The sequence below is a fragment of the Balaenoptera ricei genome, chromosome 9 (genome assembly GCF_028023285.1).
Source record: "Balaenoptera ricei isolate mBalRic1 chromosome 9, mBalRic1.hap2, whole genome shotgun sequence".
Taxonomy (NCBI): domain Eukaryota; kingdom Metazoa; phylum Chordata; class Mammalia; order Artiodactyla; family Balaenopteridae; genus Balaenoptera; species Balaenoptera ricei.
This window is the reverse complement of record NC_082647.1, coordinates 55,606,283-55,633,968: the sequence shown is the minus strand read 5'-3', so window position 1 is coordinate 55,633,968 and position 27,686 is coordinate 55,606,283. Positions and strand designations below refer to the sequence as shown.

The 27,686-nt window shown below is 38.1% G+C and overlaps 1 protein-coding gene across 3 annotated transcripts in view; it reads right to left on the bottom strand.

Moving 5' to 3' along the window:
* The window catches only part of CDK14 (cyclin dependent kinase 14), a 573,947-nt gene that overhangs the window by 384,543 nt on the left and 161,718 nt on the right, over nucleotides 1–27,686 (bottom strand). For all 3 annotated transcript variants that reach the window (XR_009505030.1, XM_059933793.1, XM_059933794.1), the window contains one exon: nucleotides 13,705–13,799. Coding sequence is in view for 2 of the 3 variants with exons in the window: in XM_059933793.1 (XP_059789776.1) it covers nucleotides 13,705–13,799 (95 nt within the window). In the remaining variant the exon portion in view is untranslated. The remainder of the gene's footprint in view (nucleotides 1–13,704; nucleotides 13,800–27,686) is intronic.

Below are 27,686 nucleotides of genomic sequence, written 5' to 3'. Positions count from 1 at the left end.
GGGGAGAAACCATGTTTTATGGCTTTTGTGGAATCTGGCTTCAATAATACTGCACGCATGAATGAATGAAGTCAACTATCTCAAACAAGGACTAAACAAGTAACAGCTAGAGATAGGACAGATTACATCAGCTCTCCCTGATAGAACAATTTCTGTAACTAAGAAATCCCCAAACTCAGCTATCCTGAATGTCTCTCCTTTGTGTATCAATCTTCTCAGTCCTTATAGAAAGCCTTCTGAAATGATTTTCATTTAAGTTCAAGGTGAGTGTTAGAGGGTAAAGTCCCTGACTTCAGGGGAAACATACACTCAAAAGCAATTAAATATTTGCAGGGTTTTCCCCTAAAATGAGGGATGACTGCAACTGCCATGACTCTTTTCCAACTGAAGCAGATGGGAAATCATCAGTAGTCATCCAACTGAGGAACTCTTCCATAACAGCACCTTATTTACAAATCCTAGCCCAGAACATAAAAGAGACTTTAGCTAGTATAACATGTTACCTTAAAGTGAGTTTAAAAAATAGTATATCTGTAAATTGGGTAAATTAAATACATATACCTAAATCTTTCTGTCAAAGATCTGCAGATATTTGTTCACTTAGTAACTGTCTATCATTTTCCTCTTTTCTAAGATTTATATTCTTTTCTTGTTTAAAAAAATAGAATGTAGCTATATAAAAAAATGCAAGTAAAATGGACCCTAGACAACTAATGTCCTGTGTCCATGGTAGATAAACAGCTTGGTCTGGTTATAACACATAGGATTGCCTTTCCTTTTTTCTTTGTTTTTAAATACTCAAATATTTAAAGAAAAATTTTTTCTTCTTTTTAACCATGATCTTAAAAATCCAGACCTCTAATTAGTCAGTTGGATTCAGTTTATGAACTTCAGAAAGTGAGAGAACATGATTAATCATGTATCAGGTAAGCATTCAATCATTATGCTCATAGCTTACTCATTTTGAGTGACTAAGGAGAAAATATGACCGAATTATATGAGACTTGAAAAAACAGGGAGATTTACTCATTTTGGATATATGGAATGACTCCAACTCTGAAGTACAGTAAGAAAGTGACAGATGAGAAGTTGAGACATCCAAGTCTTCAGTGCAGCATGTTACTACTCAGGGGTATAAACTTACACCCATCTTTCAACCTGTCAACTCGACTTTCTCTAACTTTCAAAGACAATCTCTGCTACCTCTTTGTATTTTCTTTTTCATATATACACACATATATGAATATCTGTATATTCATATGCTATGTGAATATATATAATACAAGGGAAATGTTTTGAAAAGTAGAAAGGGAAATAAAACTATACAGGCTGATTATTAAGTAGCTACCGACATTGTCTCTACATAGAAATCTGGCCATGTCAGCTTCAATAATCGCATTTGTGATGAACCATCATCCACATAACCATACTTATTAGGCAAAATAACCTTAACTACAGTTGTTCTCTTCAGGTCTTATTAATTAAACAAGCCTTTTTTAACAGATGGGTCAACAGTAAATTAGCTCAGGTCATGTCAACCATCACAAAAATCATTTAAAATTAATGAAGTCACCTGAAAGTTTGTGTGAGTAAATACATACAAACAATATAAAGGTACCTTAGATACAAATCCATAAGGAAGTGACTAAATATAAGAACAAGGACCATGAAAATTTGACAAGACTTTCAAAGGACGTAACAGGTAGAGAGAATCATTTTCTCCTCTTAATTCAACGTTGAATGCTTAACTACATGTACAGCTGGTGCTGGGAGTATACTTTGGATGGGGGCTCAAGGGTACCGAGTTTCTGATTTACTCAAAAACCTATTTGAAAGCACTTTATTTTGTTAAGGTGCAATTCTTACTATAATATTAGTTTCTCCATTATTTATGAGAAGGATAAAAGGGTTGTAAAGGTACTGGCAGATCAAGAGTTACATTTGCCATATGAATAGAATAAAAAAAGCAGTAAGAGAAAGAGAAATGGGTGCCATCAAATCTTGGGCTGAGGTCCGCAATGAAAAGGTAGCAATGGCAACAGTGTTGTTTCATTAGCTACCTAGGACCCTGGAAAGAATCTAGAAAAGAGTGGATATATCTGTATGTATAACTGATTCACTTTGCTGAAAGTAACACAACATTGTAAATCAACTATACTCCAATAAATTTTTTTTTAATTAAAAAAAAAAGTAGCAGTGGAATGGAAACCTTGTGCAAAATAACTTTATCCAATAGAAAAGGGAAGCGGAGCAGTGAGTGTTCTATTTCATGCAGGCACCTCCTACATGGAAAGCCACAAATCACTTGGATGAAATAAGGGGAAAAATAACTATGATGTCACTGTGAAGTTGCTTAGAATAGTGGAGAATACAAATGATAAATAACTAAAGAGAAATTACAATACTGGCACAGAGGAAAGATATGAGAATCACAGGGAAAAAATGGCTATATACCCCTAGAGTTTATCATTAACAAAGGGGTAGAGTAAGCATAGATTTTAAGAAAGCAGATTTTAACATTTCCCCCCCCCAAAAATAAAGGGAGATAAAAATTAAGAACTCAGCTCTGGAGTTGCACTGCCTGTATCTAAATCCTGGCTCTGACCCTTAGCTGTGTGATTGTGGGCAAGTTACTCAAACTTTATGGGCCTCAGTTTCTACATCTGTAAAATGAGGGAAATAATCTCATCCCAAAGCTTTTCTAGAACTGTTAAAAGAAACAAAGGGAAAAGTAATAGGTGACATTCATTTAACACGTGAGACACGGTTCTAAGTGCTCCAAAGGTATTCGTTCATAGATATTCTTCACAGCTGTGTGAAACCAATTCCATTATCAGCCCTATTTTAATAGGTGAGAAAATTGAGCTTAACCCAGTGTTCAATAAATATCAGCTTTATTTCATGACCCTAATTACCAAGAGAAAGCACCAAGAGAGACAGAAGATTCACATAAATAGACGTTATTTTAAAATTACAACTAGTATCAATGAAGAACCAAGAGGAGAAACCAATGTGCTACACAGAAAGTTTAATGGTGTATTTGAAGTTTTAAAGAACACCAGTAAAAAGAGAAGAGATATTTAAGAAGGATAATGTCCTCGTAGGACTAAGTCCTAAATGAGATGAAGCTGGCAAGAAAAACAATTCAGATTTATATATTACCAGAACAAGACAGGGGGAGACCAATTATCAGGGACATATGAATAAAGATCGAGTGACAGAGAAAGGAGAACTCCTCAAATGTCTTCATCCAGAATATATTTCAGGTGTTTTCTTAATCATTTTCTCTCTCCCTAAAAAGAGAGAGTAAAAACCGACTCCCTTGTTATAATCCATATACGTACTCAATTCCCTCCCATTTAGTTTAAAGCCAAAACAACAAAAACACTTTTGCCCTTTCTTCTTGTTCTCCTTTCCTCCCCTGCCTCACTCCTCAAAAGAATAGCTTGCATTTCAGCCTCCATTTTTTTCCCTTTCTCTCTTGACCCAAAGCAATAAGGTCTCCATCCCCACCAGTTCCCTGCACGTATTTAAGAAAAACCTTCCTAATTGCAAATTTAGTGGGTCCTTTTCAGGACTCATCTGATTTGCCTTTGCTGAATATCTGACACCATCATCCGCATTTTCAGCAACTCTCTTCCTTCCTTGGTGCTTGGCTGGTTTTCTTGCGCTCTCTCTAGGCAATCCCTCTCATACTCTTTGGTTCTTCCTTTGTCCAACTCTGTTGGTGTTCTATTATTTCATCTCTTCTATTTCACTCAGAGATGAGATATATTCTATTTTAATTTAATCATCCTCTGTGCTTTACTTTGGGCAGCATCCCAGGTGCACTCAACTCTCCAGAGCTTAACATTGAAAGTTTCCCAGGACATAAAGTGGGAAAAAAAAAAGTGTCACCGTTTAACCTAGTCCATTGCCTTCTCATTAGGAATTCAGCTTCCTCTGGGATCCCCAACAGGCCTCGTTTGTTAACGTTTATTTAGTTTCCCAGTATCTCTTCTTTCTCCTAAGAGGTTTAATCAGACACACAACAAAAGCCATTGGTTCCTTTTCTGCTTCCTCAGGGGCTTTTTTGTCTGTGGGTACCTGTGCCGGGCGCTAAGCTGCTTCAGAATTCACTCTCTTGTCTCACCCATCAGGCCAACTAGGAATGACGTCTATCTTATTCTCAGTTGAGTTACAACAGGACTTTCGACTGTTAACCAAAGTTCCTAGTGTTTATAATTTTCCCTTGGCTCAGTGAGTGCTGGTGGATCTGCAGGATCATTGATTTAAATCCCTGAAAACAGAGATAGTTAAAAACACAGCAATCCCAAGTAGACCATTTTGAACTAGAGACAGAACTATCTTTTAAATTTTCAAAGAATTTGTTTATACAGGGAAATATATGTTTCCTTGAACCATAGAAGGAAGGGAGCACATATTTGCTTGGAATCAACCATTAAGCGTGAAAAATGTCTCATGCCTGAGATCTTTAAAATAATTTCCTGTCTATTTGTTGAGCTCAGATATTTTTCTGAATAAAAGCCACTGAGCGTGTATTATCTTTCCCATTTTCAGATTTTAGTGACAAAGGAAGATATCTCTCTCCAGTTCATTATGATGGGGCAACAAACAAGAGCCTGAAGTTGAACTTCAGGGACAACCCAAACATACTTAGGGAAAGAATCAGATCAAACCCCAGTCCTTTTTTCCAAAGACTTCCTTTTTGATCCTGGCCTACCAGATCTCATATTCCTCAAAAATCACCCCAAATCAACAGTGTCTACAATCCAATTTTGCACTTGATTAACCTATGCAATTTGGAGTCCTGAATTTTCAAGTACGTGCTATCTCTCCATTATTATAATTGCTCCTAATGGTATAGTATACTCCTTTTGCATCTATCAGTGCTAAATAGACTGCAAGCATTTGACTAAAATTCATTGACACTACAACCCATTAGCTTTGGGCTCTAAAAGCTCCTGATTTCACCCAAGCCCCAGCTTACTCATTAATTCATGTTTCAAATTTCTAATATTTCTGCTAACTTGAATTACTCTGAGCCTATCATTTATGTCATGAGTAGTAAGGGATCTGGGTAAGTCATTTGAATTTTAGACTGATCAGTTGCTATTTCACAAAATTCCTGAAGTCTAGTCTCCATACCTTGCTGTCCAAGAGCATGTGCTGTACCTAAAACTCATTAATTGGCCATGAAACTTTTTAAAATTAATTGACAAATCTTCATTAGAGGTTCAATAATAATCACAAACAGTTCAAAAAATCTCCCAAAGGTTCACTACAATTAATGCTTCTAAATACTCGATTGGTCTCCATAGTACAATACTTTAATCAAATTTTGTTTTTTGGCAAAATGTTTTAGCAAGTTCTAGAGGAATAAAGCACTACATAAGGAAGGTGATCATATATTTTATCATCCAAATGGAGACACCGAATAGTAAAAACAGTGAATTAGCAAAAAGGAGCGCTATTAATAATTACACAAAGACAACAAGCATAAACCAGGATTGTCCCAAGCAAACCAGTTCATAAGGTCCCCCTCTACACAAAGCACCTTATACCAAACTGGATCTTTATCCTTCTTGGGAATATTATGTAAAAGAGTGAGGTTAATCCAAGAAGTAGTCAATGAGTGTGTGGTCAGAAAAGGTAAGTGAAAGAGCTCTGTGCAAAGGTAAGAGCAAAGATTTAATTCCACACTAAAATGAAATCCAAACTGTATTGTGAGGTATTAAAACATGGCCCAAAGATTCTTTGACATTCTTCACTGAGAGGTGCAGTCTGTGTTCCCCTCCCCTTGAATCTGGTCTCTTCAAATACTTGATAAATAAAGTAGGTGAAAGTGACACTGTGCCAGTTCTGGGCACAGGCCTTAAAATACAGGCAGCTTCCACTTTCTGTATCTTGGTGTTGTTCGGGTCATCTACTCCTTACTGATCTTCCTGCCTGCATGATCTATCAGTTACTGACAGACAGAGGGGTGTGGAAGTCTCCATCTACTATAGTGGATTTACCTATTCATCCTTTCAGTTGTATCAGTTTTTGCCCCATGTATTTTGACACTTTGTTTGGTACATACACATTAAGAATCGTTGCGTCTTCTTAGGAAACTGACCTTTCTATCATATGGAATGCTCCTCTTTATCCCTGATGGTCTTCTGAATCATCAGAAGTGTCTGCTTAGTCTGAAATTAATATAGCTAACTCCAGTTTTCTTTTAATTAGAGTTAGCATGGTATATTTTTCTCTATCACTTTACTTTTAACCTGAGTCTTTATACTTAAGGTGGGTTTTTGGTAAACAACATATAGTTGGGTCTTGTTTTTTATCCACTTTGACAATAGCTGTCTTTTAATTGGTGTATTTAGACCAATTACATTCTAAGTGATTTTCATATAAGTGTATTAATAGCTATCCTGTTTGTAAACTGTTTTCTATTCATTGTATGTCCTTTTCCTTCTTCTTTTTCTGCCCCCTCTGATTTTAATTGAGCATTTAATATGATTCTATTTTATATCTTTTTAGTGAATCATATATGGATCCCTCATATCTCAGTCCAGCTGTGCAAAATGATGCCACATGGAGCAAAAACAAGCTTTTCCTGTCCGGCCCTTTCCCAAGAGTAGGTCCATGAGCAAAATAAATGATAGCTGTCGTTTTAACTCTCTAAGCTTTGGGGTGGTTCATCTTGCAGTAATACGTAAGCAGAACATTCCTAAGACGGTCCTCAAGGCCTTGCCAACTTTTCAAAACTCAGTTCATACCAATCTCCCTTGAACTCCCAGTCACATGGGGCTCTCCAAGTCTGTAGAAAATACCAAGCTCTTCTTGGGGGTCTGGCCTGAAACACTCTTATCCCTGCTCTTTACCTGGTCGGTCACATCTCCTCCTTCAGATCTAAGTGTAAATGTCCGCTCATCAGCTAGGCTTCCACTGTCCATCCATCTAAGGTATACTCATTGCCCGCCTCTCTCCCTCACATAAACATATATAACCCACCGCTCTCTATCTTAATTATTTCTCATAGCTCTCTTTTCCTCTTTGCAACTTAAAAGTACAGATGTATCTGCTGACTCGAGTAATCTTTGCCTTCCCTACCAGATAACAGGTTCCATGGAAAGAGAAACTCAGTTTTGCCCACCATTACATACCCAATGCCTGGCCCAGTACACTGAACACAGTATGGGCTCAGTAAATGTCTCCAAGGGAAACAGCTCTTTTAAATGGGCAATGCCTCTATGCATTCCTTGTTTAGACCAGGGCTTCTCAACTTTGGCACTATTGACACTTTGGACCAAACAATTCTTTGTTGCGGGAGACTGTCCTGTTCCTTTGTACGATGTTTCACAACATCCCTGGCCTCTGGATGCCAGTAACACCACTACCGCTCCCTGAGTTATGAAACCAAAAATGTCTCCAGGTATCAGCAAATGTATCCTGGTTTAAAATAAAAGGATGACAATAACAATGAAGCAACTCAGGAATGTGGGTTTGCTTTAGACTGAAACCAATCTTATCATCATGTCCTTCCTCTAGTCCTCCTCAAAAACCACTTAAGCTGAACTATGGGAGAGAGATTCTAGGAGCCCTGACATTATGATAATTGGAAATTTCTACACTAACTCTTTCAAAAAATTCCTCCACTATCCAAGGAATGCCTCCATTTTCACCAGCTGCACTACAGCTCTGAAGACAGGAAATATCACTGATTGTTTGGAGGGTCTCCCAATCAAATGATCAAAGACCCTGATAATAAAAATGGCTAACAGAGGCCAACATTAAAACACTGTCTAATAGAAAAGTGATCCTTGTACAGTTTGGTCTAATAATTAAAATCATACTTCTTGCTTAAACAATATACTCATTGTCACTTCTGTCAAAAAGATTAGGTATTGTTTGTTTATCTGCTGCAAGCTAAATGGAACCAGCTGTACCCACGAACCAGCTCCTAATGCCTTACATTCTTCCTGAAAAGGAAGTCAGGGCTGAATCTGCAATTTGAATAGGCTTTAAGGTTTTTGAAAATAAAATGAGCAGATGTTGGTGGGTGGGCTATTATCCTCCTTGGAGCAGGTAAGGATAAGAACTCTACTTTCATCTGTACACAAGGAGCACCAGATCTGAAAATCACATGACACAAAGTCCATTCATTTCATTAGGTTTTTTTTTAAATCCAGTTTCTCTTGTACACTGTAATGCCATATTTTGTGCATTAAATTACAAAGCTAACACTGATTGTATTATCATAGTATGATGCCATTTTCATATCCTGTGACTAATAGTGTGGTTACAGGCTTGATCTTTGAAGTGAGCTGTGATAATAAGCCTATGGACCCAAAGTCTAAAAGAAATCAGAGCAGACCTAATGAGAAACAGAGAGTGCAGCAGAGCCCGTAAAATGTAATCAGATTTGCCTCTCTTTTGTACAGAGTTCCCGTTTGTGGGTACATAACCTCTCAGGATGCTGGAAGTCAGCATGACAGTCCAGGTGTCAACACTGAAGATTGAAACTTCAGCGAACCAGGAGTCCAGTGTTTTCCATCTGGGGATTTCTGACTTCCAGAATTCTTCAAACTCCTCCTGATAGTGTTTCAGTGGAGCTGACCTTCAGGGCCAGCAGTAAGAGCCAGCTCTTTAATCTCACATATTCTGAAAAGGTGGTTGACTGCTGCTGCCTTTCTTCTTGCTGCTGCTTGTTTTAATTAACAGTATTTCTTCCTCCTATTTCTCCTGCGGCTTTGAAGAGCTCTTTGAAATGTATTTAGTGTATTTCAGTCTTGGTTTGGCCTAGTCTCTCAATTTATGAGGTCGTTGAATTCAAGTTCAATGATTCAGCACAAATTGGCAGAATGAAATGCTAACAGAAGACTGGCATTTTCAATCACATAAATCTCGTGTTACATAAAGTGACCAAATTCCTCCATTGTTCTTACCGACCTCTGAGATAACAATTTACAGCTGGCACAGACCAGCGTGGGCCGTCTCCTCTGTTTAGCGGGCTCCCGCAGGAGTAAGGCTTTGGCATCTGCACCTCAACAGAAACTGAAGATAAGCAGAAAAAAATGACCAGAAATCAGGGTCATCTGGGGGAGGACTTAGTCTGAGTAAGTCCAATACTCTAATTCCAGAGATGGAACAAAGAGCAAACTTCTTCTTTCCGTAAATGACACTAGAAGCATGAGAAGGTCAAAAGCAAGGAGCTACAGCCTCGCACTCCTTTAAAGGAGGAAGGAGTCTGTCCCAGGCAAGAGTAAAGGTTTATAGCTTCTCACCACTCGGGGCGGGGTGTGGAATCCAGGAGGACAGGGGGTTCAGGCATGGGGTCGGGGAGAACTCGTCTGCACTCCACCCGCAGATCCCAGTGCGCTGAGGAACACACGGGTCCCACCGTATTCCAAGTCTGGGAGTTGAGGTAGCTGGTGCCCATAGCTCTTACCTACAACAGCCGGGCATTCATGGGTGCTCATACATCAACAACCCACCAACCCGTCCAAATTACATTGTCTAATGCCAATCCCACTTTAACACTCAAACATAACACTTTCGCTTTTATCAAAATGTGCACAATAATTCAAATAAATAATTAATTTTACTTTAAGGCCCTCAGGCTTTAAACAGATTTTGTGAAGAGTCTGGTGAAAATTTCATTCTATGTGGTTAGAGGACCAAGTCCCAAAAGGGAACTCTCCCAAGGAGTTCCACAAATATACACAGTGATGAGGGAGGCTTGATTTAAAAGCACATGAGGCTGTGAATTCAATCAGTCACCACTGGAGAGCACACATTTAAAATACTTTAGTCAACCTCATCCTCTCTTCCTTCCTTTTGAAACCCCACAGCATTTTACCTGGGCCTTTCTTACTGCATTCTATCTTATATAGAACACACTACGTTCTAACTTATACAGAGTTCTTTACGTATATGGACCATCTCCCGTCAAGACTGTTAAGTTTCCTGAGGGCAGAATCTGTATCTAAATTCCCTCTTTTTCACCTACAGCATAGAAGGGGCATAAAAACAACATAACAAACACTCATCATTAATTAAATAAGCTAAAAAACTGTTAACGAGTCTCTTAATGTATTGATACAAATGTCCTTGGGAAACAGATGATTTCAAGGGGCTGAACTAAAGGCATTTTTAAATGCCACATGTTTTAAAATGTAGCATATTATACACTGTGTGATTTTTTAAAATCGTATATTAAATGCTACAGGGATTTAGAAGAGAGAACATAACCAGGAAATCAAACCAGGATAAAGATTAGTAGCAAGAGTGATGATAAACTGCCTCCCTTCCCCAGACAGAAACACACACGCACAAAGAAAGTATTAAGAAGCTGGAGAACACCGGTTTCAAAACAAAACAAAACAAATCTCTACTCAAATATAAAACTGTGGGAAGTTCAAAGCTTTTTTTTTTTAATAGGAAAACTTATTTGTGAGTGTTGTATGTTGATATGGTTGCAGTTAACCAGCCACATTCTTTAGAGGCAAGCTCATTACCAAGGGGCCTACACAGTACAGGAATCTCAGTCAACTTCTCCCCAACCTATGTATCCCTACAGGAATTAGAAACTCAAGAGAATTCAAGAGTAATAAAAAGTCTTTGTACTTCTTCTCAGGTTTCTAAACAATGGCTGACAGCAACTGTATCAAAGTCAACAATTACACAAATCTTTTGATGGGGGGGATATCCTTTGCTCATATATTTGAACGATGAAATAAAAGATGACTTACATGTATCATAAATGGAGATGAAGAAGAATATTATCATGAACACAATGCCAAATTAGTGAGGTTTGAAATTAATGAGTGTTATAGATTGAACTGTATCCTCCAAAAAAGATATGTTGAAGTTCTAACCCCTAAAACCTCAGAATGTGACCTTATTTGGAAATAAGGTCTTTACAGAAGTAATCAAGCTAAAATGAGGTCATTACAGTGGGCCCTAATCCAAAATGACTAGTGGTCTTACAAAAAGGGGAAATTTGGATGTGGAGACAAACATACCGAGAGAGAGAACACCATGTGACCACGAAGGCAGACATCAGGGTGGTGCATCTATGAGCCAGGAATGCCGAAGATTGCCAGCACACCACAGACGCTAGGAGAGAGGCATGGAACAGATTCTCCCTTACAGGACCAACCCTCAGAAAGAAACGAACTCTGCCAATACCTTGATCTTAGATCTAGCCTCCAGAACTAAGAGATGATAAATTTCCGTTGTTTTAGCCACCCACTCTATGGTATTTGTTTTAGCAGTCCTAGCAAATGAATATAATGAGGTTTATGGCAAAATCCAAACTTGACACCTGTAATTCAATACACATATATATAAAATGCTCACCAACTGAGTATCAGGGGTATCTCTACAAATGCCACGCAGCTTTGTTGCAAGATAACGATGGCTGCTCTTGGGGTAGATGCTAAAGATAACGTTTAAAGATGGAGGCAGGGATGCAGACAGCTATGGGAAAGTGGTTAGGAGTACTGGAACAGGGATCCTAACATTCAGTTGACTCTTTAAATTACGTAGTGCTTCAGGAGACACACCAAACTCAGCTCTCTTAATGTTGCTAGATGGCACGTAACTGTTGTTCTTTGGCCTGACCTTGCCACCGTAAAGCAAATAAGCACAAGCAGCCTGTCATCTCCTAAAGCAGCTGAGTGGTCAATGGCTTTCATCTCCAGCTGGAGGAAATTAAATAGTACATGTGACCAGCAAGCTTTAAACTGCTTGAGAAATGCTGACAAAATACATTGAGACCTTCTGGAGTGAAAAGTATTAACTGTCCAGAACTATCCTTCTCAAAGATTGCAGGTACTTAAAAGGCAGTCTTTCTTTTATTTGGGCATAATAAATGGAGAATGTTTCAACTATCTTTCAAGATTTTGTCATAAATCTTAAAGTTAAACATTTAAAAGAGTTATTATATTGCATTTGGATATTAGCTGAGCGTATATCTTTGGTGGGAAGGCACTTCCTTATGGTGAAATAGTATGTTTGCTTCTGTTTGATCCACGATTAAAACAAATCAGAGCATCTGGGAGAACCATCTGGAATATTCAACAAGGATTAAGTCTTTCCAAGAAGGCCTTATCCTGTGGAAGCAGTATGTAAAATGGTTAGGAAAAGATGACCTCAAACCAGAGAGACATGAGCCAAGACAAGTTCTGTCACTAATAACCTGTACTGACTTGGACAAGTGACTAAATTTCTCTAAGCACCAAGATGTCTGGTCCAGCAGAGATGATAATAATATAAAAATGGCACCTTTCTTATAGAGTGTTATGAAGAATAAATGAGACAATGAATATACCATATTTTATACAAAATAATTGCTTAATCCAGTGTAGTTATCTTCACCTTATTAACATGAAAGGTGCAAGTAATTGTTACACAGTAGAGTACTATTTTTCCTTAGGAAAAAATACAAAAACTTGGGACACAACCACTATTGAAATTAACTCAACTGTTTATGACATTCCATAATGCTTAAGAGACACAGTGAAGCCATTAACAGCCCTCTAGATTTTTTTTTCCTTCCCCATCATATTTTTTTTCTATTCAAATTTTTTAAAGGCTTTTTTTTTGGGCAAATGTCTAAGAGTTAAAATTAATACTCAGTTTTGATCTATAGCATTTCTGAATTTCCTTACTTACATATCTTCCTTTATCAGGAATATTGCTTTATCTTCTTAACTTGAAAACTATGAACAAAGGTATAAGACTACATTCCAGAAAAGCCAAAGAGTACCTAAATAAGCACATAGTCAAAATTTCCAATTATGTGTTTAGAATGATCCTTCAGAGAATTGTCTTCTCTGTCTCTTTAATTACTTAGCTTAGTTAGTAATTCAATTACTGCTGAGTAATTAGTTAGAATTTCCTATCTTATATAATGAAATAAAAGGGAGACAAAAACAAGGATAGTTTAGAAAAATTTTTTTCAACACTATTTGGTATTGTTATTAAGGTAAAATGAGGCTTTTGTCTCCTGTAGTTATTTCAGGAAGAGTATTAAAAGTTTCTACAAGCTACATGCCACCAAATCTGTGCTCTTAATCAATATGGGAGAGGGAGGAGGCCTATCAGAAACATATAGGGGCAAGCTTTTTAAGAATCCAAATCTGTGCCCTGACCCTGAGAGAGAATGTGGGGGAAGAGGAAAAAGGGGGGAAGAGTTGTTTCTCTGTGTGGAAATATATGCAGCATGATGCCAAAGGAGACAGGAAGAAAGAAAGAGTTTGCAGTTTGTTTAATTAAGTGACTTCTGAAAGATGGAGTAAAAGCTCAAGTTAAAAAGATGTCAAGAATAATCAATACATTTGGCTTTGTCAGATCAGTACTCTTTTCTTAAGCAAATGCTAAACCTCCATGAGAAATCAATCACATCATTCACCTGGAAATGAATTCTCATTTGAGGGTTCCAATGAGAGAAAGAGAAAACAAAGTTGGAAGAGGGGAAGGACAGAAAAGATAAATTGGACAGGTCTGCAAAACTGTTTGCTCACGGAGAAAACCAAATCTACTGACTTTTACAATTGTTAAAACAATGACAACAACAATAACAACAAAAAACCTGAGGGAGGAAAATCTATTCTGTATTAAATAAAAATTATTTAAACATACTGTTACTTAATACTAAGAGAACAGGTATATTTTACATGTGAAATATTCAAAAATTAATGAACTTACTTGCTTTTCCCTTTGTATACTGTAGCATAAGATCCTTCTCCTAGTTTTTCCAGTTTTTCATATGAGTCAGCTTTTCCAAATTTGGGACTTGTTGGCTAAAAATGAAGCAGAGGGTAAACAAAACAGATTGTATCAAACTAATTAACAATGAATAACCCAGTTTTGCTGAAAATGTAGATTCTGTCAGTTTTTAAATAACTTTTTTTCTGATACAAGAATGTTTATTTTTAAAAACAACATAATAAATATTTAGGGTACAAAACTCAGAAAATGCAAATGAACACAGTGTAGAAGTTTAAATTTACCCATAATCTAATCACCAACAGGGAGCCACCATTAACATTTTGATAGCCCTTCTTCTAGTGCTACCTGTATACTGATGATTGTTTTTTAACATAAATGGGACTACACTACAGATAGTGTTTTGTAACCTGCTTTTTCTTAACTCAATATATTATGAATATTTTCCATGTTATTGTACAGTCTAAATTAGGGGCTGGAAACCAGCCCACTACCTATTTTCATATATCCCATAAACTTAGAAAGGTTTTTATATTTTTTTAATGGGGGGATATCTAAAAAAGAATAAAATATCATAGCATGTGAAAATTATATGAAAATCAAGTTTTAGTGTCCTGAAGTTTATTGGAACATAGTCACACTCATTTACATATTGTCTTATGACTTTCAAGCTACAACAAAATTATACTTGCAACAGAGATCATATTGCCAACAAAGCTGAAAATATTTACCTGACCCCTGTCGTAAATCATGACTGTATAAAATTCAGTCATACAAAGTTACTCCTCTGTTACCCTTTAGCAATAATGCAAACACATAATCAAAATATTCAGATAACACTAATTAATACAAAAGAAACTCTCTTATGTCTACATACACCAATCCTTAAGGTTTAGCTGTAACAAAATCACTCTTCCTTAAGAAACTGTACATTCCATCATGACCATAGGAGTGCTAAGAGTGAGTGGTCTCATCACTCTTGCTGTGCTCAACTCCCACCCCAACGTTCACCAGACAGCAAGAAAAAGGGAGTGTTGTCCTCCATGAGGACAAATTGCTTATTATTTTAATGTCACTGTAAAAAGGTAATATCAAAACATATTAAAAATGATAATTATATAAGGAATTAATAACATTTTTAAAGGATTATGTAATCACAGTTATAACTACATTTATAAAAAGTTACTAATGCTTGTGGTACTCCAAAAGAAACCAATTTTAGAAACTTAAGGAAAAAACTTCTTGCAGAAAGTTTATAGTACACTATTCCTGACCCTGAGCTCTTATACCACTTATGAAAAAACACAACATACTCACAATGAATCTGACTCGCATGGTTTATAAGGATTCTATTTGGCAAATTGAGTGATGCTGCTTACCTCCTTCCCCCCCCCCAAATGCCACATAGTGAATGAAAAGATATTTTTCAAAAATAATAAATTAGAAATAGGAAAGTGAAACAAAAAAGAGTGTCAATATCTAACCAGATACTTAGAGGAATTCTAAAAGATAAAAAGTAATCAGAATGAAAACTTCAGAGAAAAGAATGGGGGAATTTAAAGCCCCAACATGTAGGGGAAGACTAGTACAGATAAAAGAAGCAGGAGTCTCTAGGTAAATATGAGACTTATCAACACAGGAGAACACATGATGTCCTCCCAAGCAAACTGCAGGAACATGTGGAGAGGAGACAGCAGAGAATGTGGGTATTCAGGCTAGAAGGGCAGAGCAAGGACGGAAGTAGCCAATACCCAGAGAAAGGATGACATCTCCCATCCCCAAACTACAATCCCTGCCTCTCTCACACAATCACTAGAGACAATTTACAGAAAACAGAATAAGCTGACAGCAATTCTAAAATACAAAAATGAGTACACAACCAAAAATCACAAATAATTTCAGGAACACCAACAGCGTGAAAGAAAAGTATAAAATTCAATGGGCAAAGAGATAAACCCTCGGACCTATGGTCACCTAATCTATGACAAAAGAGGCAAAAATATATAACAGAGAAAAGACAGCCTCTTCAATGAGTGGTTCTGGGAAAACTGGACAGCTACATGTAAAAGAATGAAATTAGAACACTCCCTAACACCATACACAAAAATAAACTCAAAATTGATTAAAGACCTAAATGTAAGACCAGACACTACAAAACTCTTAGAGGAAAACGTAGGCAGAACACTTTTTAACATAAACCACAGCAACAAATTTTTTGACCATCCTCCTAGAGTAATGAAAATTAAAACAAAAATAAACAAATGGGACCTAATGACACTTAAAAGCTTTTGCACAGCAAAGGAAACCATAAACAAGATGAAAAGAAAACCCTCAGAATGGGAGGAAATATTTGCAAACGAAGCAACTGAAAAGGATTAATCTCCAAAATATACAAGCAGCTCATACAGTTCAATATCAAAAAAACAAACAACCCAATCAAAAAATGGGCAGAAGATCTAAATAGACTTTTCTCCAAAGAAGATATACAGATGGCCAACAAACATATGAAAAGATGCTCAACATCACTAATTATTAGAGAAATGCAAATCAAAACTACAATGAGGTATCACCTTACACCTGTCAGAATGGCCATCATCAAAAAATCTACAAATGGGGCTTCCCTGGTGGCGCAGTGGTTGAGAGTCTGCCTGCCGGTGCAGGGGACACGGGTTCGAGCCCTGATCTGGGAGGATCCCACATGCCGCGGAGCAGCTGGGCCCGTGAGCCACAATTGCTGAGCCTGCGCGTCTGGAGCCTGTGCTCCGCAACAGGAGAGGCCACGATGGTGAGAGGCCCGCGCACAGCGATGAAGAGTGGACCCCACTTGCCACAACTGGAGAAAGCCCTCACACAGAAACGAAGACCCAACACAGCCAAAAATAAATAAATTAAAAAAAAAAAAATCTACAAACAATAAATGCTGGAGAGGGCATGGAGCAAAGGGAATGCTCATACACGTTGCTGGGAATGTAACGTGATACAGCCACTGGGGAAAACAGTATGGAGGTTCCTTAAAAAACTAAAAATAGAACCACCATATGACCCAGTAATCCCACTACTGGGCATTTACCCTGAGAAAACCATAATTCAAAAAAACACATGCACCCCAATGTTCATTGCAGCACCATTTACGATAGCCAGGACATGGAAGCAACCTAAATGTCCATCAACAGAGGAATGGATAAAGAAGATGTGCTACATATATACAATGGAATATTACTCAGCTATAAAAAGGAATGAAACTGGGGGACCTTCAAGATGGTGGAGGACTAAGACATGGAGATCACCTTCCTCCCCACAAACACATCAGAAATACACCTACATGAGGAACAACTCCTAAAGAACACCTAGTGAACGCTGGCAGAAGACCTCAGACTTGCCAAATTGCAAGAAACTCCCCACGTGCCTGGGTAGGGCAAAGAAAAAAAGAAAAAACAGAGACAAAAGAATAGGGATGGGACCTGCACCTCTGAGGGAGCTGCGAAGGAGAACAAGTTTCCACACACTAGGAAGCCCCTTCACTAGTGGAGACAGGGGGTGGGTGGGGGGGAAGCTTCAGCGCCACAGAGGAGAGCACAGCAACAGGGGTGCAGAAGGCATAGCGGAGAGATTCCTGCACAGAGGATCGGTGCCGACCAGCACTCACCAGCCTGAGAGGCTTGTCTGCGCACCCGCTGGGACGGGTGGGGGCTGGGAGCTGAGGCTCAGGCTTCGGAGGTCAGACACCAGGGAGAGGACTGGGGTTGTCTGCGTGAACTCAGCCTGAAGGGGGCTAGTGTGCCACAGCTAGCTGGGAGGGAGTCCGGGAAAAAGTCTGGAACTGCCTAAGAGGCAAGAGACCATTGTTTTGGGGTGCACGAGGAGAGGGGACTCAGAGCACCGCCTAAACGAGCTCCAGAGATGGCTGCGAGCCGAAGCTAACAGTGCAGACACCAGAAACGGGTATGAAACGCTAAGGCTGCTGCTGCAGCCACCAAGAAGCCTGTGTGCAAGCACAGGTCACTATCCACACCTCCCCTCCCGGGAGCCTGTGCAGCCCGCCACTGCCAGGGTCCCGTGATCCACAGACAACTTCCCCAGGAGAACACATGGCGTGCCTCAGGCTGTTGCAACGCCATGCTGGCCTCTGTCGCCGCAGGCTCGCCCCACATCCGTACCCCTCCCTCCCCCCAGCCTCAGTGAGCCAGAGCCCTCTAATCAGCTGCTACTTTAACCCCGTCCTGTCTGGGCAGGAACAGAAGTCCTCAGACGACCTATATGCAGAGGCGGGGCCAAATCCAAAGCTGAAACCCAGGAGCTGTGCGAACAAAGAAGAGAAAGGGAAATCTCTCCCAGAAGCTTCAGGAGCAGCAGATTAAATCTCCACAATCAACTTGATGTACCCTGCATCTGTGGAATACCTGAATAGACAACGAATCATCCCAAAATTGAGGCGGTGGACTTTGGGAGCAAGTGTAGACTTGGGGTTTGCTTTCTGCATCCAATTTGTTTCTGGTTTAATGTTTATCTTAGTTTAAATTTACAGCTTATTATCATTGGTAGATTTGTTTATTGATTGGGTTCCTCTCTTCATTTTTTTAATTTTCTTTTATATATATATATATATATTTTCCTTTTTCTCTTTTTGTGAGTGTGTATGTGTATGCTTCTTTGTGTGATTTTCTCTGTAGAGCTTTTTTTTTTTTAAACATCTTTATTGGAGTATAACTGCTTTACAATGGTGTGTTAGTTTCTGCTGTATAACAAAGTGAATCAGTTATATATATACATATGTCCCCATATCTTTTCCCTCTTGCATCTCCCTCCCTCCCACCCTCCCTATCCCACCCCTCTAGGTGGTCACAAAGCACCGAGCTGATCTCCCTGTGCTATGCGGCTGCTTCCCACTAGCTATCTATTTTATATTTGGTAGTGTATATATGTCCATGCCACTCTCTCACTTTGTCCCAGCTTACACTTCCCCCTCCCTGTATCCTCAAGTCCATTCTCTAGTAGATCTGCATCTTTATTCCCATCTTGCCCCTAGGTACTTCATGACCATTTTTTTTTAGATTCCACATATATGTGTTAGCATACGGTATTTGTTTTTCTCTTTCTGACTTACTTCACTCTGTAGGACAGTCTCTAGGTCCATCCACCTTACTACAAATAACTCAGTTTCGTTCCTTTTTATGGCTGAGTAATATTCCATTGTATATATGTGCCACATCTTCTTTATCCATTCATCTGTTGATGGACACTTCAGTTGCTTCCATGTCCTGGCTATTGTAAATAGAGCTGCAATGAACATTTTGGTACATGATTCTTTTTGAATTATGGTTTTCTGAGGGTATATGCCCAGTAGTGGGATTGCTGGGTCATATGGTAGTTTTGTTTTTAGATTTTAAGGGAAGTCCATACTGTACTCCGTAGTGGCTGTATCAATTTACATTCCCACCAACAGTGCAAGAGGGTTCCCTTTTCTCCACACCCTTTCCAGCATTTACTGTTTGTAGATATTTTTTATGATGGCCATTCTGACCGGTGGGAGATGATACCTCATTGTAGTTTTGATTTGCATTTCTCTAATGATTAATGATGTTGAGCATTCTTTCATGTGTCTGTTGGCAATCTGTATATCTTTCTTGGAGAAATGTCTATTTAGGTCTTCTGCCCATTTTTGGATTGGGTTGTTTGTTTTTTTAATGTTGAGCTGCATGAGCTACTTGTAAGTTTTGGAGATTAATCCTTTGTCAGTTGCTTCATTTGCAAATATTATCTCCCATTCTGAAGGTGGTCTTTTCGTCTTGTTTATGGTTTCCTTTGCTGTGAAAAACCTTTTAAGTTTCATTAGGTCCCATTTGTATATTTTTATTTTTATTTCCATTTCTCTAGGAGGTGGGTCAAAAAGGATCTTGCTGTGATTTATGTCATAGAGTGTTCTGCCTATGTTTTCCTCTAAGAGTTTCATGGTGTCTGGCCTTACATTTAGGTCTTTAATCCATTTTGAGTTTATTTTTGTGTATGGTGTTAGGGAGTGTTCTAATTTCATTCTTTTACATGTAGCTGTCCAGTTTTCCCAGCACCACTTACTGAAGAGGCTGTATTTCTCCACTGTATATGCTTGCCTCCTTTATCAAAGATAAGGTGACCATATCTGTGTGGGTTTATCTCTGGGCTTTCTATCCTGTTCCATTGATCTATATTTCTGTTTTTGTGCCAGTACCATACTGTCTTGATTACTGTAGCTTTGTAGTATAGTCTGAAGTCAGGGAGCCTGATTCCTCCAGCTCCGTTTTTCTTTCTCAAGATTGTTTTGGCTATTCCGGGTCTTTTGTGTTTCCATACAAATTGTGAAATTTTTTGTTCTAGTTCTGTGAAAAATGCCATTGGTAGTTTGATAGGGATTGCACTGAATCTGTAGATTGCTTTGGGTAGTAGAGTCATTTTCACAATGTTGATTCATCCAATCCAAGAATGTGGTATATCTCTCCATCTATTTGTATCATCTTTAATTTCTTTCATCAGTGTCTTATAATTTTCTGCATAGAGGTCTTTTGTCTCCTTAGGTAGGTTTATTCCTAGATATTTTATTCCTTTTGCTGCAATGGTAAATGGGAGTGCTTTCTTAATTTCCCTTTCAGATTTTTCATCATTAGTGTATAGGAATGCAACAGATTTCTGTGCATTAATTTTGAATCCTGCTACTTTACCAAATTCATTGATTAGCTCTAGTAGTTTTCCGGTAGCATCTTTAGGATTCTCTATGTATAGTTTCATGTCATCTGCAAACACTCTGTATAGCTTTGCTTTTACCATTTGTCCTAGGGTTCTGTCTGTCCTTTTTTTTTTTTTTAGAATAATTTTTAGTGCTTCTTATCCTTGGTGGATTTGTTTTCTGGTTTTTTTGCTCTCTTCTTTGTTTCTTTTCCTTTTATTACTTTTTTACTTTTTTATTTTTCCTAATATTTTTATTTTTATTTTCATAATTTTATTTTACTTATTTCCTTTTCTTTCGTTCTTTCTTTTTTATTCTCCCTTTTCTTCTGAGCCATGTGGCTGATAGTGTCTAGGTGCTCCGGCCGGGTGTCAGGCCTGAGCTTCTGAGATGGGATAGCTGAATTCAGGACATTGGTCCACCAGAGACCTCCCGGCCCCACATAGTATCAAAAGGTGAAAGCTCTCCCAGAGATCTCCATCTCAACACTAAGACCCAGATCCACTCAACGACCAACAAGCTACTGTGCTGGACACCCTATGACAAACAACTAGAAAGACAGGAAACAACCCCACCCATTAGCAGAGAGGATGCCTAAAATCATAATAAGGTCACAGACACCCTGAAACACACCACCAGACATGGTCCTGCCCACCAGAAAGACAAGATCCAGCCTCATCCACCAGAACACAGGCACCAGACCCCTCCACCAGGAAGCCTACACAATCCACCAAATCAAACATATCCAGAGGGCAGATACCAAAAACAATGGGAAATACGAACCTGCAGCCTGCAAAAAGGAGACCACAAACACAGTAAGTGAAGCAAAATAAGAAGACAGAGATATACACAGCAGATGAAAAAGCAAGGTAAAAAACAACCAGACCAAACAAATGAAGAGGAAATGGGCAGTCTACCTGAAAAAGAATTCAGAGTAATGATAGTAAAGAGGATCCAAAATCTTGGAAATAGAATGGAGAAAATACAAGAAACGTTTAACAAGGACCTAGAAGAACTAACGAGAAAACAAACAATGATGAAAAACGCAATAAAAGAAATTAAAAATTCTCTAGAAGGAATCAATAGCGGAATAACTGAGTCAGAAGAACAGATAAGTGACCTGGAAGATAAAATAGTGGAAATAACTACCACAGAGCAGAATAAAGAAAAAAGAATGAAAAGAATTGAGGACAGTCTCAGAGAACTCTGGGACAATATTAAATGCCCCAACATTCGAATTATAGGGGTCCCAGAAGAAGAAGAGAAAAAGAAAGGGAATAAGAAAATATTTGAAGAGATTATAGTTGAAAACTTCCCTAATATGGGAAAGGAAATAGTTAATCAAGTCCAGGAAGCACAGAGAGTCCCATATAGGATAAATCCAAGGAGAAACACACCAAGACACATATTAATCAAACTATCAAAAATTAAATATAAAGAAAAAATATTAAAACCAGCAAGGGAAAAACGACAAATAACATACAAGGGAATCCCCATAAGGTTAAAAGCTGATCTTTCAGCAGAAACTCTGCAAGCCAGAAGGGAGTGGCAGCACATATTTAAAGTGATGAAAGGGAAAAATCTACAACCAAGATTACTCTACCCAGCAAGGATCTCATTCAGATTTGACGGAGATATTAAAAACTTTACAGACAAGCAAAAGATAAGACAATTCAGCACCACCAAACCAGCTTTACAACAAATGCTAAAGGAACTTCTCTAGGCAGGAATCACAAGAGAAGGAAAAGCCCTACAATAACAAACCCCAAACAATTAAGGAAATGGTAATAGGAATATACTCATTGATAACTACCTTAAATGTAAATGGATTAAATGCTCCAACCAAAAGACACAGACGGGCTGAATGGATAAAAAAACAAGACCCGTATATACGCTGTCTACATGAGACCCACTTCAGACCTAGGGGGACACACAGACTGAAAGTGAGGGGATGGAAAAAGATATTCCATGCAAATGGAAATCAAAAGAAAGCTGGAGTAGCAATTCTCATATCAGACAAAATAGACATTAAAATAAAGACTATTACAAGAGACAAAGAAGAACACCATATAACAATCAAGGGATCAATCCAGGAGGACGATATAACAATTGTAAATATTTATTCACTGAACAGAGGAGCACCTCAATACATAAGGCAAATGCGAACAGCCATAAAAGGGGAAATCGACAGTAACACAGTCATAGTGGGGGACTTCAACACCCCACTTTCACCAATGGACAGATCATCCAAAATGAAAATAAATAAGAAAACACAAGCTTTAAATGATACATTAAACAAGCTGGACTTAATTGAAATTTATAGGACATTCCATCCAAAAACAACAGAATACACTTTCTTCTTAAGTGCTCATGGAACATCCTCTGGGATAGATCATATCTTGGGTCACAAATCAAGCCTTGGTAAATTTAAGAAAATTGAAATCGTATCAGGTATCTTTTCCGACCACAACGCTATGAGACTAGACATCAAATACAGGGAAAAAAAACTAAGAAACACAAACACATGGAGGCTAAACAGTACACTTCTAAATAACCAAGAGATCACTGCAGAAATCAAAGAGAAAATCCAAAAATGCCTAAAACAAATGACAAAGAAAACACAACGACTCAAAACTTATGGGATGCAGAAATAGCAGTTCTAACAGGGAAGTTTATAGCAATACAATCCTACCTCAAGAAACAAGAAACATCTCAAATAAACAACCTAACCTTATACCTAAAGCAATTAGAGAAAGAAGAACAAAAAATCCCCAAAATTAGCAGAACGAAAGAAATCATAAAGATCAGATCAGAAATAAATGAAAAATAAATGAAGAAAACAATAGCAAAGATCAATAAAACTAAAAGCTGGTTCTTTGAGAAGATAAACAAAATTGATAAACCATTAGCCAGACTCATCAACAAAAAAAGGGAGAAGACTCAAATCAATAGAATTAGAAATGAAAAAGGAGAAGTAACAACTGACAGTGCAGAAATATAAAGGATCATGAGAGATTAATACAAGCAACTATATCCAATAAACCATATCCAATAAACCATATCCAATAAAATGGAAAACCTGGAAGAAATGGACAAATTCTTAGAAAATCCTTCCAAAACTGAACAAGGAAAAAATAGAAAATATAAACAGACCAATCACAAGCACTGAAATTGAAACTGTGATTAAAAATCTTCAAACAAACAAAAGCCCAGGACCAGATGGCTTCACAGGCAAATTCTATCAATCACTTAGAGAAGAGCTAACACCTATCCTTCTCAAACTCTTCCAAAATATAGCAGTGGGAGGAACACTCCCACACTCATTCTATGAGGCCACCATCACCCTGATACCAAAACCAGACAAAGATGTCACAAAAAAAGAAACTACAGGCCAATATCACTGATGAACATAGTTGCAAAAATTCTCAACAAAATCCTAGCAAACAGAATTCAACAGCACATTAAAAGGATCATACACCATGATCAAGTGGGATTTATCTGAGGAATGCAAGGATTCTTCAATATATGCAAATCAATCAATGTGATATATCATATTAACAAACTGAAGGAGAAAAACCATAGGATCATCTCAATAGATGCAGAAAAAAGCTTTCGACACAATTCAACACCCATTTATAATAAAAACCCTCCAGAAAGTAGGCATAGAGGTAACTTACCTCAACATAATAAAGGCCATATATGACAAACCCACAGCCAACATCGTTCTCAATGGTGAAAAACTGAAACCATTTCCACTACGATCAGGAACAAGACAAGGTTGCCCCCTCTCACCACTATTATTCAACATAGTTTTGGAAGTTTTAGCCACAGCAATCAGAGAAGAAAAGGAAATAGAAGGAATACAAATCAGAAAAGAAGAAGTAAAACTGTCACTGTTTGCAGATGACATGATACTATACATAGAGAATCCTAAAGATGCCACTAGAAAACTACGAGAGTTAATCAATGAATTTGGTAAAGTAGCAGGATACAAAATTAATGTACAGAAACCTCTTGCATTCCTATACACTAATGATGAAAAATCTGAAAGAGAAATTAAGGAAACACTCCCATCTACCACTGCAACAAAAAGAATAAAATACCTAGGAATAAACCTACCTAAGGAGACAAAAGACCTCTATGCCGAAAATTGTAAGACACTGATAAAGAAATTAAAGATGATAGAAACAGACGGAGAGATACACCACGTTCTTGGATTGGAAGAATCAACATTGCGAAAATGACTCTACTACGCAAAGCAATCTACACATTGAATGCAATCCCTATCAAACTACCAATGGCATTTTTCACAGAACTAGAACAAAAAATTTCACAATTTGTATGGAAACACAAAGGACCCCGAATAACCAAAGCAATCTTGAGAAAGAAAAATGGAGCTGGAGGAATCAGGCTCCCAGACTTCAGACTATACTACAAAGCTACGGTAATCAAGACTGTATGCTACTGGCACAAAAACAGAAATATAGATCAATGGAACAGGATAGAAAGCCCAGAGATAAACCCATGCACATATGGTCACCTTATTTTTGATAAAGGAGGCAAGAACATACAATGGAGAAAAGACAGCCTCTTCAATAAGTGGTGCTGGGAAAACTGGACAGCTACATGTAAAAGAATGAAATTAGAACACTCCCTAACTCCGTATACAAAAATAAACTGAAAATGGATTAAAGACCTAAATGTAAGGCCAGACACTCTAAAACTCTTAGAGGAAAACATAGGCAGAACACTCTATGACATAAATCACAGCAAGATCCTTTTTGACCCACCTCCTAGAGAAATGGAAATAAAAACAAAAACAAACAAATGGGACCTAATGAAACTTAAAAGGTTTTTCACAGCAAAGGAAACCATAAACAAGACGAAAAGACAACCCTCAGAATGGGAGAAAACATTTGCAAACGAAGCAACTGACAAAGGATTAATCTCCAAAATTTACACGCAGCTCATGCAGCTCAATATCAAAAAAATAACCAACCCAATCCAAAAATGGGCAGAAGACCTAAACAGACATTTCTCCAAAGAAGATATACAGATTGCCAACTAACACATGAAAGGATCTCAACATCACTAATCATTAGAGAAATGCAAATCAAAACTACAATGAGGTATCACCTCACACGGGTCTGAATGGCCATCATCAAAAAATCTACAAACAAAAAATGTTGGAGACGGTGTGGAGAAAAGGGAACCCTCTTGCACTGTTGGTGGGAATGTAAATTGATACAGCCATTATGGAGAACATTATGGAGGTTCCTTCAAAAACTAAAAATAGAACTACCATATGATGCAGCAATCCCACTACTGGGCATATACCCTGAGAAAACCGTAATTCAAAAAGAGTCACGTGCCACAATGTTCTTTGCAGCTCTGTTTACAATAGCCAAGACATGGAAGCAACCTCAGTGTCCATCGACAGATGAATGGATAAAGAAGATGTAGCAACTATATACAATGGAAATATTACTCAGCCATAAAAGGAAACGAAATTGAGTTATTTGTAGTGAGGTGGATGGACCTGGGACTGTCATACAGAGTGAAATGAGTCAGAAAGAGAAAAACAACTATTGTATGCTAACACATATATATGGAATCTACAAGGAAAAAAAAATGGTTCTGAAGAACCTAGGGGCAGGACAGGAGTAAAGATGCAGACTTAAGAGAATAGACTTGAGGACATGGGGAGGGGGAAGTGTAAGCTGGGAAGAAGTGAGAGGGCGGCATGGACATATATACACTACCAAATGTAAACTAGATAGCTAGTGGGAAGCAGCCGCATAGCACAGGGAGATCAGCTCGGTGCTTTGTGTCCACCTAGAGGGGTGGGATAGGGAGGGTGGAAGGGAGACACAAGAGGGAGGAGATGTGGGGATATATATATATATATATGTATAGCTGATTCACTTTGTTATACAGCAGAAACTAACACACCATTGTAAAGTAATTATACTCCAATAAAGATTCTTAAAAAATAAATAAATAAAGATATCGGGTATATCCTAACTCTAAAAAAAAAAAGGCCATGAAATTGCGTCATTTGTAGAGACGTGGATGGACCTAGAGAGTGTCATACAGAGTGAAGTAAGTCAGAAAGAGAAAAGCAAATATTATATAATAACGTGTATATGTGGAATGTAGAAAAATGGTATAGATGATCTTAGTTGCAAAGCAAAGAGAGAGATGTAGAGAACAAATGTATGGATACCAAGGGGGAAAAGGGTGGGGTGGGAGGCATTGGGAGACTGGGATTGACACATATACATTATTGATACTATGTATAAAATGGACAACTGATGGAAACATGCTGTATAGCACAGGGAACTCACCTAGTGGACTGTGGTAACCTAAATGGGAGGGAAGTCCAAAAGGGAGGGGATATCTTTATGTGTATGGCTGATTCATTTTGTTGTGCAGTGGAGGCTAACACAACATTGTAAAGCAACCATACTCCATTAAAAAAAAAAAAAATTCAGGGATTTCCTTGGTCGCGCAGTCGTTAAGAATCTGCCTGCCAATGCAGAGTACACAAGTTTGAGCCCTGGTCCGGGAAGATCCCACATGCCGCGGAGCAACTAAGCCCGTGAGCCACAACTACTGAGCCTGTGCTGTAGAGCCCGTGAGCCACAACTATCGAGCCCGTGCGCCACAACTACTGAAGCCCGTGCGCCTAGAGCCCATGCTCCGCAACAAGAGAAGCCACCACAATGAGAAGCCTGCACACAGCAACTAAGAGCAGCCCCCGCTCATTGCAACTAGAGAAAGCCAGCGTGCAGCAATGAAGACCCAACACAGCCAAAATTAATTAATTTATTAATTAATTTTTAAAAAAATTCAATGGGCAAATAAGTTAAACCCTGGTAAGAGAGTTGACACTGCAAAAGTAATAACTTTAAATAAAAATAACCAGTATCTTAGGAGAGATTTAAGAAGATATTACATCCTTTGAAAAGAAACAGAGATTTAGAGATTAAATATTTCATCAGCGAAATAAAACATGTATGGGCAGTGACTAAAAGAATGTACATAGCTGAAAAAGTTAAAAGTTCAATGTTTGAACAGAATTTTCCCAGAAAGCTCTAGGCAGAGGTTACATCTAAACAGAAAAATTATTCAACAAGCATAATATTTTTATGCACAACAATGGCTGAATAAAAGACAACTAAGCAATACTTTTAAAATGAAATGGGAAAATGGTTTTGGATCACTAATACTCAAGATAGTTCCTCAGTTGGGATGGAAACGT